This window comes from Schistocerca nitens, chromosome 7 (genome assembly GCF_023898315.1).
Source record: "Schistocerca nitens isolate TAMUIC-IGC-003100 chromosome 7, iqSchNite1.1, whole genome shotgun sequence".
NCBI classification, from domain to species: Eukaryota; Metazoa; Arthropoda; class Insecta; order Orthoptera; family Acrididae; genus Schistocerca; species Schistocerca nitens.
The window spans coordinates 217,809,561-217,826,894 of record NC_064620.1 but is presented as its reverse complement, the minus strand read 5'-3'; the positions used below and the strand labels follow the sequence as shown (position 1 = coordinate 217,826,894).

Sequence of the window (17,334 nt, the reverse complement as noted above, 5' to 3'; positions counted from 1 at the left end):
CACATGCACACCCATCTGCAGTCTCAGAGAGCAGAGACCACACTCAGGCCTTAATGGCTGAAAGCTTTAATTGTGTGAATCCTTTTATTGTACCTATCGTGACTCAGCATCTCTGCTATATGGTGAGTAGCAACTTTCCTACTCTATTATCAATAAAATTTTGTTTATATGTGTTGGGGAATCACTTAAATGTCTGCTACATCTGCCGAATATTTCTATTTAAAAAGGTGTAGTAATTAATCTAGTCTTCTTTCACGCAGAAAGCAGGAATTCCCTCTAATCATGGAATTCTTCATTTTGATTGGTTTAGTACCAATGAAACCATTGAAAGTTGATGGTGATTTAGGAGTCTGTACCTTCATTTTTAACAGTTAAGAAATAGGTGCTGAATTCAAATGCAGTTTTCCTCTTCTTGCAGATTATCGCAAACCTGCAACCCCAGTTGAAAACCTTGGGTGGTCAACTGATTTAAAGGTGTACGGAATAGGTGACATTGTTGCTATATCCCAATGACTACAGTATATTTTACATAAAGAATTAACTATGTGAGAGTTTTGTGCAAATAGTTGTTTGCATTTGTGGGATATTGGCCAAAAGTGCAACCACTGTTTTTTAGAGTGTGAAATGTCTTTTTTTTTTTTTTTTTTTTTTTACTGTTCGAAGGATAAATTTGATTACTGTTCGAAGGATAAAACTAACTTGCATATTCTGAACAGACATATGTGCTGTACCTGAAAATCACTCCTTATAATATCCTGACTATTTCTGCTGAGTAATCAGACATCGCAAATAGCCTGGTATACAAGGAGCGAGGAGAACATGGAGAAACAAATAATGCCAAAGACTTTGGAGAGAAACTTTTAATTCCTTGTTAAGTAAAACCCAAAATTAGAGGAGCACATGCAATACACAAATTTTGGCTCATTTGTAAGCAAAAATACAAAGGTCGTGCTATATTAGTCAATGCCATCTGCCACATACAGTACACACTGATTGTGAAAGAAGTGATTAACACAATACAGCTAGCTCTTTACACATGTTAACAAAAAAGGCAGTGACATCATAGAAAAGAATTAATACAGAGGACCATCCATCAGTATTCATTTAATTTCTTCTAATCTTCTTTGTACCACAAACATCATCTGAAAAGGCTTTAGATGGTGCAAGCTGACGCAGCAGTGCATCTTCTGAAAATCCACCAAACAATGTAAGCAAGAGGGCAACTCCATAACCAGTGGCACGTTCACCCTGAAAGACAAATGGAGCTTTACAAACCAGTTTCAAGAATTTCTGAGGCTGAAGGTTATTTTATTTTCACATTATGCAATTAGGACATATTTCCTATACCAATATTATGATAAGAGTAATTCTGATTTCCAAATAATCATCTTGATTTGAATAAATTTACAGCAATATTTGCACCATTTGGTATTTCCTCTAATTGTTTTGTTAGGTTCTACACCTACATATATGCGTTAGTTGCATAATTTAATTTTTCTTTCCACTCCATTCATGAATGAAAAATGGCAAGATTGACTGCTTGTACGGTTCTATACATGCCATTATTTGCCTGCAACGTATCTATGGGCTAGAAGTCAAAATGGCTGAGGATGATTTGTTCTTTTGGGCCTAAAAGAAAGTCTTTTAAGAAGGTGTACATTATCTTTAAGTGTCTGCCAATTAAGATTTTTCAACATTACTATTACACTGCCATCTTCTGTACACATGCCTGACGTGCTCTGTTGGTCGGAAATGATATAGGTTCTCTTATTTACAAGACAGTCCATGTGATTATTCTGCTTCATATCTACATCCACATCCTTACTCTGCAAACCTCTGAAGTGCATGGCAGAGAGTACATCCCATTGTATCAGTTATTAAGGTTTCTTGCTGTTCACTCACATATGGAATGTGGGAAGAATGATTGTCTGATTGCCTCTGTGCATGCAGTACTTATTCTAATCTTATCCTCATGATCCCTATGTGAGCAATACATAGGCTGTTGTAGTATGTTTCTAGAGTAATCAAGTAAAGTATGTTCTCTAGGTATTTGTTGCACCCAAATATTTGCAGATAGCTGACTCATTCATGTTCTCTCTTACTGCCTGTGCTCTTTCACCAGCAAGTTGTATAACTAACATGACCTCCCCACGCTATGTTCCTGTTTTTTATTCTACTTGCATCTTAAAAGTGGCTGGTAGTTGATTCTTATAAGTGCATATTATCATGACAGAGAATGTTGAAGAAGGACAGAACTCTACAAGGTGGCCAATTTCAGACAAACGCTTTCTGTGTAGTGATCAACACAAATAGCCAGAGTGTGTACAGCGCACAGAGGCTTTGAAGGGCACTGAGAGTCTGAGCAGAGGTCACAATAGAAAAGCCTGTGTCGCTGGGTGTACTCTGTGGCCTGATATTGGGCGAAGAGCTCTGCTGTAAATACTGAGCAGTGTGACGGAAGCCTATAACGAAAAATGTCAGCGCCAATGACAAAGGCACACCCAACACCAAGGTCACTCTGAGAGCTATGAGTGTACACAATGGTACTATCGCGAAGGTGCATGTGAAGGTCATGAAACTGAAGGTGATAGAGTGAGGCTGGAGTAGTGTCCTTAGGAAGTGAATGAAGGCCAAGGTGAACACAGGCCGCCGCACGAAGCCAAAGTGGTGAAGGGTTCACACCCACCGGGAAACTTGCAGGTAGCGTGAAGTTAGGCTACCGGAGCAAGAGCTGAAAGCGAATTCCAGGAGGTAACAGAAGAGGGACGCGCTCCATACTGGCGATCAAAGAAGCTATCAAAGAAGGAGGCATAGGATGGGTGGCCATGGATGGCAGACAAACGGCATGCATGCCTGCTGGGGAGAAAGTCATGGCAGTAGGACAGTGGTAGTTCAGCAGCTTCTGTGTACTGACTCTCAACTGGGCTAGTGCGAAAGGCGCCAGTGGCCAAATGTACGCCACAATGGTGGATAGTATTGAGATAGTGTAAGAGGGACGGACGTGCAGATGCCTAAACAAGCACCCATTGTCTAGTTTCGAATGGACAAGGGACCAGTACAAACAGAGGAGGATGATTTGATTTGCATCCCAGGAAGTACTGTTGAAGACACATAGGACACTGAGGAACCGTGTACAGCAGGCTGCCAGGTAAGACAAGTGGGAGGATCAAGAAAGTTTCCTGTCGAGCATGAGCCACAGGAATTTCGTAGTTTCAACGAATGAAAGAGCAACAGGCCCAAGATGTAAACATGGTGGGAGAAACCAATTGCACTGCCAGAAATTCATACAAACGGTTTTGTCAGTGGAAAAACGAAAGCCATTGTCGATGCTTCATGATTAAAGACGACTGAGACATCACTGAAGATGCCACTCAATGAGACAGGTATGTGGAGAACTGCAATATATGGAAAAATCGTCAACAGAAAGGGAGCCGGATATACCAAGCAGGAGACAGGTCATTTTAGGGTTAATAGCGGTGCAAAGAGGATTACACTCAAGACAGAACTCTGAGACGCACCATTTCCCTGGGTAAAGGTGTCCGACAAGGCAGAACCCACATGGACCTTGACAACTCGATCTTTTAAAAATTCCTCAAGGAAACAGGGCAAGCGGCCATGGAAGCCCCACATGCAGAGAGTATGGATTATACCAGTCCTCCAGCAGGTATTGTAGGCTTTCTCCAAATCGAAAAACACGGCCACAGTCTGGGATTTCTGCAGAAAGCCCTTCATGACAAGGGTGGACGAAGTGACAAGATGGTCAACTGCAGAACAGCGCGCTCGAAATCCACATTGTGCAGCAACGAGTAGACTGCAAGACAGGAGCCACCATACCAGCAGGGCATGAGTCATACATTCCATCACCTTGCAAACACAACTGGTGAGAGAGATGGGGCGGTAGCTAGAGGGAAAGTGTTTGTCCTTACTGGGCTTAGATATGGGTATGGAAGTGGCTTCATGCCCACATCTGGGAGATGTGCCCTGTGCCCAGATGCGTTTGAACATATTAAGCAGAAATACTTGTACACAAGAGACAGGTGCTGTAACACCTGAATGTTAACAGTGTCTGGCCCTGCGGCTGAGGATCGGGATGCAGTGAGAGCATAATCTAGCTCCCTCATAGCAAAGGCGGCATTGTAGCACTAACGACTCTGAGAAGAGAAGGGTATCACCTGAGCCAAGTGATTCTAAAAGCAGCCATAAATCCTCTTTTTGGATCGAAGGCCGTGAACGTTCCACTGGAGGAGAGTCATGATGAGGAAAAAATGAAGGGGTGTCACCTCAGCAGCTGCCGAGAGCCAGCCTACGAAGACTCGCTGCTACAGGAAACAGAGGCAGGAGGATCCTGCTCCCTGGAGGTCCACACAAGTGTCAGCTTTCTTGTGCTGTCAGCCTGAAAGGTCTGTTTTCTCTGACACCTATTCAAGTGACCATTTTCTGCGTGCTATCTGTTTACTGACTCCTACCCCACCTTAATGCACACCCAAATGGCAGCTTGCTAAGGCCAACAAGCGGCTTTACTCCTCCCTGGTGACCTTCGACGAACAAAATTTCCCCAGCTGTGATGACCAGGTGGAATATCTTACAAACATATCCTTACCGCTGCAGAACATTCCATTCCTCGCACTTCCTTTTTACCATGCCATGTCCCAGTCCGTTGGTGGACTGAGGCGTGCCGTGGTGCAATTCACACGCAGAGACACACACACTCCATGTTTTTAAATGTCATCCTACGATTCCAAACTTCATTTATTATAATGAGATGCGTGCGCAGTGTCGTCGCGTTCTTCAGGATAGCAAAAAAACTAGCTGGATTTCATTCACTAGTTCTTTTAACAGTTCCACCCCTTCCTCTGATGTGTGGGCCAACCTCCTCCAACAGCTTTCTGGGACCAAGATGCATTCGCTATTTTCTGGCCTGACAGAAGCAGACAACGTCATCGTGAACCGTATTGCAATCTCCAACACCTTGAGCTGCCATTTTGTGGAATTTCAAGCTCCTTTTACTATCACTTTGCCTTCCTCCATTGGAAACGAGCGGTGTATGTTAACAATTATTCTGATATTTGAAGGCATACATTAACAATTATTCTGATATTTGCTGACAAGTCCTAACATATGGCACACTGCTTAAATATTATGTAGCTTTACTCGGGTTGAGGAAAAAAGTACTCACACTATGCACAGGATACGCCATGTCGACATGTATCCAGGCTCCAGGATAATCAAAGCCAAGGTGTGCACCAACAAACAGTCCTGCACATGAAGACTGGGCATTGCTCCGATCCTGAAAAGAGGAAAGAATATTTCTGAACACTGAAAGAGAAATAGAAATAAAATATAAGTGAGAATAAAAGTTATTCAGTTTGTTGGTACTTGCCATCTTCTTTTAAGTTACTATGGATTATTGCAGAAGACCTACAAAAAATTGTAAGCAACTTTGTCAAAATGTTGTTTGACATTTCACTGCAGTGCACACCACTGTGCATGTACACAATGAACACACAGCTACAAAAAGTTGTAATTGGTAATTTTGTCTTGTTTGGAAGAGATTACACTACCACCACCCTGAATCATAGACATTCCTCTTAAGAAGAGTTTTGTAATGAAACCATAAAAAAACAAAGATTGTTTCTGATTGACAAGTGACATCTGTTGGTCTACACCCCTTCCTATATATTGTGACTTCTATTGTTTTCTGTTAATTTAATTTTTGTTTTTGATTTATTGCTTTTAATTTTAGTATTTTGCTCCTTACAACTCTGATGGTTCAAATGGCTCTGAGCACTATGGGACTCAACTGCTGAGGTCATTAGTCCCCTAGAACTTAGAACTAGTGAAACCTAACTAACCTAAGGACATCACAAACATCCATGCCCGAGGCAGGATTCGAACCTGCGACCGTAGCGGTCTTGCGGTTCCAGACTGCAGCGCCTTTAACCGCACGGCCACTTCGGCCGGCCCTTTACAACTCTGACTTGAGAACTGCCATATTAACATGGCACAGAAAGAGAGAGATACTTGGTTGGTTGATTGGGAGGGGGGGAGGAGACCAAACAACGAGGTCATCGGTCCCACAATTACAGGTGGCAGAAACAACAGGAGGAACAATGCTAACAGCATAGTCCAGTTGATGAGATAGGGAACTGGGCAAACAAAGACGCAGAAGGAACATTGGAGTGGCAGGAAGAGTAAGGAACAGGAAAGGAGGTGAGGTTGACAGGGGCGAGAGCAGGACACATCCCAGAAGCACTATGCATGCTGGGGTGCTGGCACCATCACTGCCACATACAAATCCCAATCCCCATACCATACCATACTATACCATTACCATAACACCAGAGGGAGACAACACAAAAAAAGGAGAACAAAACAGCACAAAAGACTAGACAAAATATAGGGAAAGAAGAGTGGGGGAACCTGGTTGTCATGCAGGCAAGGTCAAAGGCCTCCTAAAATAACTCCAACTGGGAGACTCCAGTTCCAAAAGGCAATGCAGGAACTGAAATCTGGGAGGACAAACCACTTCTGCAAAGAAAACCAAGGACAGACATGACCAAGTGAAGGTCATCCACTAGCACCCATGACGTGGAGAGTGGTAGGACATATTTAGTTCAAAGGGCCGAAAGGTGGAGGCAGTAAAGCAAAATATGGATCACTGTGAGGGGGACCCTGCAACTACAAAGAGGGGATGGGAGTGGCCCCATTACAGAGGAAAAGAATTGTAGGTCAACCTGGTATGGCCAATACGAAGATAGCAGAGGATGGTAGATTCCCGCTGGGAGAGGCAGAAGGAAGAACACCACACAGAGGGGGGCCCTTAGTTGAACAAAATTTGTTAGACGGGGACAAGCGCCAGCCCACCAATGAGCAAAAACGGAATTTGACAAGAAGCTGCAAATCCACCCCTGGAGGAGTCACAGAGAATGGGTGGTAGGTGGTTGCCCTCCCAGCCACATAATCATTATCTGGGTTACCCAAGTGGCTGGGAACCCAAAGGAAATCAACCGAACAAGCAGCACGGTCAAGATCAGCAACAGCGTTGTCAATGGCAGAGACCAAAGGGTGGCGGGAAAAACACTGAGCAATAGCCTGAAGGGAACTCATTGAGTACATACACAACAAAGTTGGAAGAGGGAGGACCATTTAATAAAGCAAAGGGCTCAGTAAATAGCCACTAGTTTGGCAGTAAACACCATACACATGAAAGGTAGGAGATGGTGTGTCATGCCAACACAAGATGTGAAAGCATATTGGTGGATTTGGAGGATTTAGAGCCACAGCGTAAAAAAAACTATAGGACCCCGAAACTCCCGTAAAAGTGGGCAGAACAAATGACTGAACACCATCAGAGTGATGGAGGCTTTTGGATCACAAGAGAGATCCATCCGAATCTAGGGCTGTGGAACTAGCTGGGAGGGGTGGAGGGTGGACGGGAAGGGGGGGGGGGGGTTTCCAGGAGAGAAAGTGGCCTTGGGAAGGGAACAAGAGGGAAGATGGAATTTGTGATAGAAGTGTGGCAGAGCCCAACTAGTAAACTCAACCGAGGTCAGGCAACTTCCTGGAGCCACGAAAAGAATAGAATAGGAGGGGTAAGCATGGAAAGAGCGGATAGCACTTGCTCAGGAAACCATGCGCTGGGAGGACAGGGGGGGGGGGGGGGGGGACAGAACGGAATCCCAGTGCCAACCAGAAGACTAACAGTGCTAGAATAAAAGGCACCAGTTGCCAAATGGATACTACTGTGGTAGACTGAGTTCAAGAGGAACAGTGTGGAAGGGGCAGCTGAGCCACAAAGTTGACAACCATAGTCCAGATGGAACAGAACTAAAGCCCAATAAAAGCAGAAAAGAGCCGACAATCCGCACCCCAAGATGTGTGGCCAAGGAAGAGAAGCACACTGAGTTTACGGAAACAGCAAATCTTCAGAAGGTGGATATGGGGCAATTAGTAAGTTTGCTGGGGACCACAGTCAGGCACTGAGCAATGAGGTAGAGCTCCAGATCGAGATGGACTGTAGTATAGCGACAGAAATGTACCACTCATGGTTTGGGGAAAGAATTGAAAACCATGTGAGAGAGTCCACAAAACAGTATGTTGGATGGTGCACTGGAACTGTCACTCTGCAGGGGCCACCAAAGTTGGATCTAGCCCAAATAAACACATACAGAGCAGGGGTAATCAACCGTCCGACAAAGCCCACGAGTCCATTAATAGTAACAATTCAAGGACACTTAATATAGAACCCTGTGGACTGCCATTCTCCTCAGTCCGCAAAGAGCTGAGAACAGTGCCAACCTGAACTCAGAGCAACCTGTGGGACAAGAACAGGTAAATAAAAATGGGGCAGGGGTCCCAAAGATACTACTCATTGAGTAGTATCTCATGAAGTGTAAGAAAGATGTGATGGTACCAAGCCGTGTCGTATGCCTTACAAAGATTGAAGAAAACTTTGAAAAGATGGTTACGCTGAGAAAGAGCCAGCCAAACTGCAGTTTCCAACCAAAGCAGATGATCAGTCAGAGACCATCCCTCCAGAAAGCCCCAATGGTAGCAAGAGAAAAGGTAATGAGATTCGAGGATCTGACTGAGCTGATGAGCCACCATCCCTTCAATAACTTGCAGGGGATGTTGGTCAGACTGATTGGTTGGTAACTATTGATGGATGACTTATCCTTACCCAGCTTAAGGAGGGATCCACAGTGCTGTTCCTCCACTGACGGGAAAATGCCTTGCAGCCACATAAGGTTAAACACTTGCAGGAGGTATCATCGTCGTGGAGGACTGAGCTGTTGAAACAATTGGTTTTGGATGGAATCAGGGCCTGGGGCTGAATAGGGGGAAGAGGAGAGGGCCAGTTCCCATTCAGTGAAAGGTTCATTGTAGGATTCTTCGTGACATGGGGTAAAATGTAAGTGGGAAGCTTTGGTTCACTGTTTCCAGAGGAGGAAGGTGGGCAGATAGGAGGCTGGCGCTGAAATGGATTGCAAGGTGTTCTCACTGATCCTTACATGGAAGATGGCCTCCGACAACCCTGGAGGATGCAAAGTGTAGCCCACACTCATGACAGAAGAATCTATGGAAGAGACAAAGAGTTCCCATTACACCGGCTTACTCTGTTTGATTAAGAAGTAATGGGTTTTGGTGCAAAGATGTTTAAAAAGTAATAAGATGAGAGGAGGACGGGTGCCACTTAAGGTGTTGCAAGGCTCGACAGCAATCATGGATGGTGATGGCAATGGCCGTGCTCCACCATGGGGCTGCTTGGGGCTAAAGAGGCCCGTTATGTGAGGAATGGCAATTCATTGGTGTAAATAATTGTACATGTCATGGATGACTTCATCAATACAACCTGACAAAGAGTGGGTAAACACAATCTAGGAGGTATATGGATGCCAATCAATGTGATGGAAAGTCCTGCGGGGTAACCTGACCATCGGGAGGCAAGAGGGAATGAAAGAATCAACAGGAAGTGGTTGCTATTGCAGCAGCGACCAGTGTAATGAAGGGAGAAGAGGAGGGGAAGTGAGCAAAGATCAATGGCACAGAAAGTGCCATAAGCAGCACTAAAACGGGTAGGGGAATCATCATTAAGAAAGCACAACTCGTGATCTGCAAAAAACTGGTCTATGAAGAGACCCCAGACTAGACAGAAGCACTGCCCAAAAGAGGTGATGGGCATTAAAATCCCCGAGGAGGAGGAAGGGAGGGGGGAGTTGCTGAAGGAGGGCAGTGGATGAGGTTCATGTCAGGAGAGAGGCAGAAATTGCAAACTGTGACCACGAGTCCCAATGGACGCTGATGGGAACCGCTTCCAATGTGGTACAAAGGGGGGTCCATGTACTAACAACATCTGTATGCACCAATGTGCAAATACCACTGGAAGCCTTCAAAGGGACGACCCTGTTCTGATAAAGCACAGAACCCACAACGCGTCAGCGAGTGAGCATTGGTAAAATGAGATTCCTATAAAATGACACAAGCTGCAGAGTAAAATGAAATAAGGGACTGTAACTCCGGAAGGTGATGGCAGTTTTCATTAAAATTTCATTGAATAATCATGGAACAAGGGTCTAAATGTGAGGTGAATGGGCTGGGTCTGGTCACACCGCCAGGTCACCACGAGTCACCAACTAGGACAGGGCAGCATCCACAAAAGAAAAAAAGGGGGTCAGGTCGCAAGGGGGGGAGTTGGCACCTTCAGAGGTAGCAATCGGGCCTTGTCCTGACACTTGTGTTTCTTCTTTTTTTATTTCACAGGAGAAAGAAAGCAGGCTTCAATGAGACCTGGAACTGACAGAGAGCAGGTGATCTTAGGGCGCATGTAATGTGGGTCCCATGGCTGACATGTACCAACAGACCTATAACCTGGAAGACGCCAGGAGAAGGGGTTCCATGAGAAGGCCTCATCACCAGCAGACGTTGAAGTACAGGACACTTCTCTGGCCGGATGGGGTGGGTGGCACATACAGGGGAGGGGGTCAGGACTGGGATAAGGAGAAGGTGCAAAGGACTTAACAGAGGCAAAGTTAGATGTCATAGACACAGGGTGAAGACAGTCATATTTCTGATGAGACTCAGTCTAGGATAAACACTATTGTATTTTCTTGTAAACCAGGAAACGCAGCGAGCGTGGTGGGGGGGGCCTCAGCCAAAAGGGTACGTTAGACCCCACCACACGGAATGGCTACCGTATTTACTTGAATCTAAGCCGCACTCGAATCTAAGCCGCACTCGAATCTAAGCCGCACCTGAAAAATGAGACTCGAAATAAAGGAAAAAAAATTTCCCGAATCTAAGCCGCACCTGAAATTTGAGACTCGAAATTCAAGGGGAGAGAAAAGTTTAAGGCCGCACCTCCAAATCAAAACAAAGTTGGTCCATTGTAATATGAGACACAATTTAGGTCGAATGAAAGACGATACAGCTACAGTAGTTTGGTTCGAGTCGTAAGCTTAGCAGTTAAGCTTTACCAGGTAGCCATTGCTATGCGTCAGGCGCTCCGTCCGTATTTATACGGGTACCCTTCCTTTTTCATGTGCTTCGTCTGGTTTGAATCGATTGCTTATTTTGCTTTGATCTGATAAGTGCCGTTTTCTTTGTTATAGGTGTTTACGTCACTCTAAGCTGAAAATGCATTACTGTACTGTGTAATGCATTGTTTGTCGCATTTTGATAGTGCGTGTTTACGGCCTGTCGCCGCTCGCGGCATGACTTGCTTTTGTGCACGCTACCGCCGCTTAAAAAAAAAAGAGGAATCGTCTCATTAGCGAAACAATGGCAAGGGACTGCTATTTGTTGTTACTTACACTGCTGCTTTCTTTGATAATGATCAACAAGAACCAAATGCGTATGATAGAACATGTTCTGAACGAGAGTTTTGCGAAAATTTTCCTCCGTTTGAAAATCTTTGCGGCTGCTTCTTTAGTACATCAAATTCTGCACAGAAATTAGTCATCTTACATTTAAAATCTAGTCAGTTGCCGTGCTTCATTTCTGACTGTATCACTATTAGGCATAAGAATAATACGAATATAAACATGACACGATACGTATATTCTTCCGCGTTTGCTGTTGTCTCACTCTAGTTTCGTAGTTTATTACGCAGACAGGATTTAAATGAGATAGCAGCAAACACGAAAGAATACATGGCAAAATCTTTATATTCGTATTATTCTTATGGTGAAGAGAATACTGCATGTGATTCACATTTCATCAGGTTCCTATTAGCAACCATCTCTTCTCACAAGTAGGAAAAAACTCGGAACGTAGAGTTGGCCATATTGACAAACATCCCTAACAGTCTTGCCAGTCGGATTTTCATAGTACATTGAAATTCTGCTACATTCGAAGATGAACAATACGGAATTTGTATTTACTTCGTTGGATAATGTATGAAAATGCAGTGGTCGAAACTCGGGGCAGAGAAAAAAAAAAAAGCTCGTCTTCTACTATTTTTTTAAATTTATTTTGGCACCAGTATTTATCTTTGTGCCCACAAAGCACGCTTGTGTAGCGCTACATATATTCGACAGCAGAAGTTAGTTGTGGCGGCACCTATCAACATTTTTCAGAACTTCCGCTTGCTTTGCACTCAATTCTAAGCCGCAGGTGGTTTTTTGGATTACAAAAACCGGAAAAAAAGTGCGGCTTAGATTCGAGTAAATACGGTATCTTTCTGGCAATATAGCATGAAAAGGACAACTGCACTGATTATAAGATGGAAAACACAGTAAGGCCAAATGCCGAATACGCTAAGTAAAGTGTTCTTCCCCAGTTGGCTCACACTACAGAGAGAAAATTTAGAAGGGGAGGTCAAACCCCAAAGCAGGGAGGGGGAGAGAAGAGGTCCCAAAGCGCATGGGATAGAAGATCCATGAGGATAACCAGGCTGATGTAAGCAAGGACACAGAGAGAGGAAGGAGCAAGGGCAGGAAGGGAGAGGCACGTTGGGGAAGGGAATGCAGCCCAGGAAGGAAAAAAGGGCTGCAATAGCTTGGGGCCCAATGTGCACCACACACAAAAGAGCCATGAGCCCTCTGGTGAGCAAAATACTTGGTGATTCAACTGTTTACACTGACCAGTGCAAAGAAATTATAAATTTGTAAATATATGTTGAAGTAAGAAAAATGAGCTATCATTTTATGGAAACTTGGTATATAAGTGCCTTTTTTTACTAATGTTAACAAGAGTCTTAGAACTTCTACAGGCTTGATTACTGTACAATGGTTGCCTCTCAGACTGCCACATGCAAGAAGATTTAGAAAGATACAGAGAAAATGGGGCATTCAGTAAAATTATGTATGCAATCAACTGTCTTCTAAAATATACACTGTTTTTAGAACTAATCTAATAATAATGCTTAAATATACACTGTGTTTACAACTAATATAATAATAATGCAACTCTAATCTGCTAACTGCCACGCACAGCTTCAGATCTATTGACAACTAAACTATATTATGGATAAAACTTACGGCCACTGAATTCTTCATGTCAGCTACTGCAGATGCAAATTCACTAAAATGTAGCTCAGGACAATATGGTATAGGGAAGACAAGGTCACCTGAGATGCGGCCTGCAGTCACAGTAGCTGTCTCCCATTGTCCACTGTTAGTTAAAACAGCAGCATGGTACTTTCCAGTTGATATACCCTGCACAGTGAAAATATGATATTACTCCATTGATTATACAAAGTATTGTCACAATTTAAGTGTCAAGTTACCTAACAGTGCAGTTTTTTCCACCTTTGACAAAATTTTTGGGAGACAAATGTTGTTGTTGTTGTTGTTGTTGTGGTCTTCAGTCCTGAGACTGGTTTGATGCAGCTCTCCATGCTACTCTATCCTGCGCAAGCTTCTTCATCTCCCAGTAACTACTGCAACCTACATCCTTCTGAATCTGCTTAGTGTATTTATCTCTTGGTCTCCCCTCTACAATTTTTACCCTCTACGCTGCCCTCCAATACTAAATTGGTGATCCCTTGATGCCTCAGAACATGTCCTACCAACCGATCCCTTCTTCTAGTCAAGTTGTGCCACAAACTTCTCTTCTCCCCAATCCTATTCAATATCTCCTCATTAGTTATGTGACCTACCCATCTAATCTTCAGCATTCTTCTGTAGCACCACATTTCGAAAGCTTCGATTCTCTTCTTGTCCAAACTATTTATCGTCCATGTTTCACTTCCATACATGGCTACACTCCATACATATACTTTCAGAAACGACTTCCTGACACTTAAATCTATACTCGATGTTAACAAATTTCTCTTCTTGAGAAACGCTTTCCTTGCCATTGCCAGTCTACATTTTATATCCTCTCTACTTCGACCATCATCAGTTATTTTACTCCCTAAATAGCAAAATTCCTTTACTACTTTAAGTGTCTCATTTCCTAATCTAATTCCCTCAGCATCACCCGACTTAATTTGACTACATTCCATTATCCTCGTTTTGCTTTTGTTGATGTTCATCTTATATCCTCCTTTCAAGACACTGTCCATTCCGTTCAACTGCTCTTCCAAGTCCTTTGCTGTCTCTGACAGAATTACAATGTCATCGGCGAACCTCAAAGTTTTTACTTCTTCTCCATGAATTTTAATACCTACTCCGAATTTTTCTTTTGTTTCCTTTACTGCTTGCTCAATATACAGATTGAATAACATCGGGGAGAGGCTACAACCCTGTCTCACTCCCTTCCCAACCCCTGCTTCCCTTTCATGCCCCTCGACTCTTACAACTGCCATCTGGTTTCTGTACAAATTGTAAATAGCCTTTCGCTCCCTGTATTTTACCCCGGCCACCTTCAGAATTTGAAAGAGAGTATTCCAGTTAACATTGTCAAAAGCTTTCTCTAAGTCTACAAATGCTAGAAACGTAACTAGTTATCGTCCATGTTTCACTTCCATACATGGCTACACTCCATACAAATACTTTCAGAAATGACTTCCTGACACTTAAATCTATACTCGATGTTACAATACTGAAAATTCAAATACTGATAATATAGACAGTAATTTAAATTTTTATTCTCATCCCCATTCCCATCTCTTGAGAAATCACACTAAATTACAATTTATCTATTTTCATTTACTTTTAAATCATATTTCTAAAATGCAACTACAGCAGAACAAAAGCTATAGTTATAATCCAGAATACCAGTATTGTAAAAAATGAATATACCAGACATCTTCAAAATATACTAATCTTTTTTAATAAACAATTTAGGTATAAGAATGAAAACAATCAATTATTGACAAAAAATTTAACTAGATAGGTAAAAAATCTACTCACCAAGTGGCAGCAGAACACACACATAAAATATGGTTGTAATTGGCAAGCTTTCAGAGTTAGTGGCTCCTTCTTTAGGTAGAAGGGGAAGCAAGAGTGGTGAAGGTAAAGGACTACTCTGTATTGCCACACCAGTGCAAACAAGACTATAGGAACTGAGACACATTATATTACTGTCTTGTGCCCACTATGGCATTTTGTATTTATTTTCTTGTCTGAGTGAACAGACATTAATGACGACTGACAGCCAGCTGAAATATATTCACTGAATACGAATATGCTTACATCAACTCTGTAGTTACAGTTGTACTACCTGTTAGAAACATATAAAAATTTGTGCTGGACTGGGATTAACCCAGATCTCCTGCTTATTGTGGTCACATAATGATATCATTCACAGTATAGGAAACATACAAGGTTGTTCAATAAGCCCTTAGAAAACCCAAGGGATGACATGTACTACTGAAACAATTTGCTGGTAGTAAGGATTATATGTCGCTAGAGAATAGGTAAAGTTGCAATCGTATCCATCACTTGGTTTCACTGTCCCATTTCACTGAAGCAACATGGAAAAAAGTTAGTTTCGAGCAGTGAATAAACACTTCGGTTTAAAAGGGTTACCACCAAAACAGATCAAATCCGAGGTAGATGAAGTTCACATCACACCTGCTTCTGTGTTTACAATTGGATAAATCAGTTTCAATGTGGCCATACATCCGCAAAAGATGAACTGTGTTCAGGATGTCCAGTGAAAAATGACCATCCCAGAAACGATCAACAAACTCCAAAATATGGTTCTGAGCGATTGATGAATCAAAGTGCATGAAATATTAAGGCCGCAGGCATATTCCAAGGTATTTTCAATTTTGCATGAATATCTGAGTGTGGAAAAAATCATGGCAAGATGGATCCTGCATTGGCTCTCAGTAGAGAATAAATGCAACATTGTGATTGATGTTGAGGCTGTTTTTGCACTTTGCCATCAAAATTCTATCGGATTTCTAAGTCAGTACATAACTGTGGTCAAAACATGGGTACACTACTATACTCCGGAGACTAATAATCAATCAAAACAGTGGATTTTTGAAGGCAAATGAGCTCCAAAGAAGGCAAAGATGGTGATACCTTCTAGCAAGGTGATGGGCACTGCTTTTTGGGATGCTTGTGGAAACATCTATGTCAATTAATTGAAAAAGTGACAAACAGTAACTGGAGAGTGTTATACGCTGTTATTGTACCAGTTGTCCAAATAAATAAAGGAAAAGTCCTCATTTGAAAAAGAAAAATCATTTTCTTCCATCACAGCAATGCATGCATGCAGTTTCAATGGCCAAAATAATGGAATTAAAGTTTGAATTACTGCAACGTCCACCGTATTCACTGGATCTGGCCCCAGTGAGTGTTTATTTAATTTCCTAACTTGAAAAAAAATGGCACGGCCGTTCACATCAAACAAAGTGGTCACCGCTTAAGCAGATGCCTGTTTTGCAGATGTTCTGGAATCCTACTTTTTCATGGCTAAAATAAGTTGGAGCAACACTTGGAAAAATGTATGGAGTTAAATTTTGTTGAGAGTGGAGGGGGTGGGGGAAATCCCGAAATAATTGTTATTTTTTTTCCCCTAAGGACTTATTGAATAACCATCTAACTTTAAAAAACATCCAGAAAGACAATTTTCTCTTAATACAATCTTCTGTATAAAACAATATCATTTATTTGAAGAGGGGAAATGGGAGGGTATCTCTGGATGCCTCAACAGGCGTAATTATTATGAGAAGAGTTGTTTGCATAGGAACGTCTATATTGCCATTACAAGTACCACCAGCTTATCAAGAGTAGGCAGCTACTTCCAGAGGCCACAATGGAAGCAATTAACTAAATTCCTGTTTTGGAGGGCTCAAATCAGATGCTGGTCGAACGAGAGTTTCTGGGTGTTTCCCAGACAGTCTGTGAGAGCAATGCTACATTCTGATTTTAAAGCATGTCAGAAATAACCCAGCTGACTGAATTTTATTTAGCAATTTGCTGATTCCTACCAACTGGAATACTTCAAAATTTTGAAGTTAGTGTCAGGCTAAGATACAAGTTAATTACTCCTTTTCTTTGTTGGAGATCTGACAAGAGATGCAATATTTTAATGAGCATAAATTCAAAATTGAATCCTTATAAAATCCATGGGCAATCATCTTATGTGCAAACTGGGTGCAATCTTCCAAAATATGGCGCAGTAACGTTCGTACAATGCATGTTATATCACAAATCGGAAAATATTTAACAGTAAATTGACAGCAGCTCTGAGGGCAGTGTACGGGAGCTGGCACCAGGAAACATTAAAAGTACCTCCACCACACTCTCAGCAGCCATGTCTCCAGAAGTCCTGACTATTGAGATAAATAGCACAGCCCTTCCATAGGCCAGAAGTTCAGCTCACTCCACGGATGCCAGCACATCACTTATGGATAGATTAATAATGACTCGGCTTCACACCAGGACTCTCATGAGATGAATGCTTGGATTTTCTGTGAATTTTGGTTTGTGGACT

The 17,334-nt window shown here is 42.6% G+C and overlaps 1 protein-coding gene across 2 annotated transcripts in view; it reads right to left on the bottom strand.

Annotated features, from left to right (window-relative positions):
* Nucleotides 1-845: 845 nt before the first annotated feature.
* Nucleotides 846-17,334, bottom strand: part of LOC126195431 (probable aminopeptidase NPEPL1) — a 44,232-nt gene continuing 27,743 nt past the window's right edge. For both annotated transcript variants that reach the window (XM_049934044.1, XM_049934043.1), the window contains exons 8-10: nt 12,978-13,154; nt 5,177-5,287; nt 846-1,248 (exon numbers count right to left, since the gene is read on the bottom strand). In XM_049934044.1, the coding sequence (XP_049790001.1) occupies nt 1,105-1,248; nt 5,177-5,287; nt 12,978-13,154 (432 nt within the window). In that variant the 3' untranslated portion in view covers nt 846-1,104. The remainder of the gene's footprint in view (nt 1,249-5,176; nt 5,288-12,977; nt 13,155-17,334) is intronic.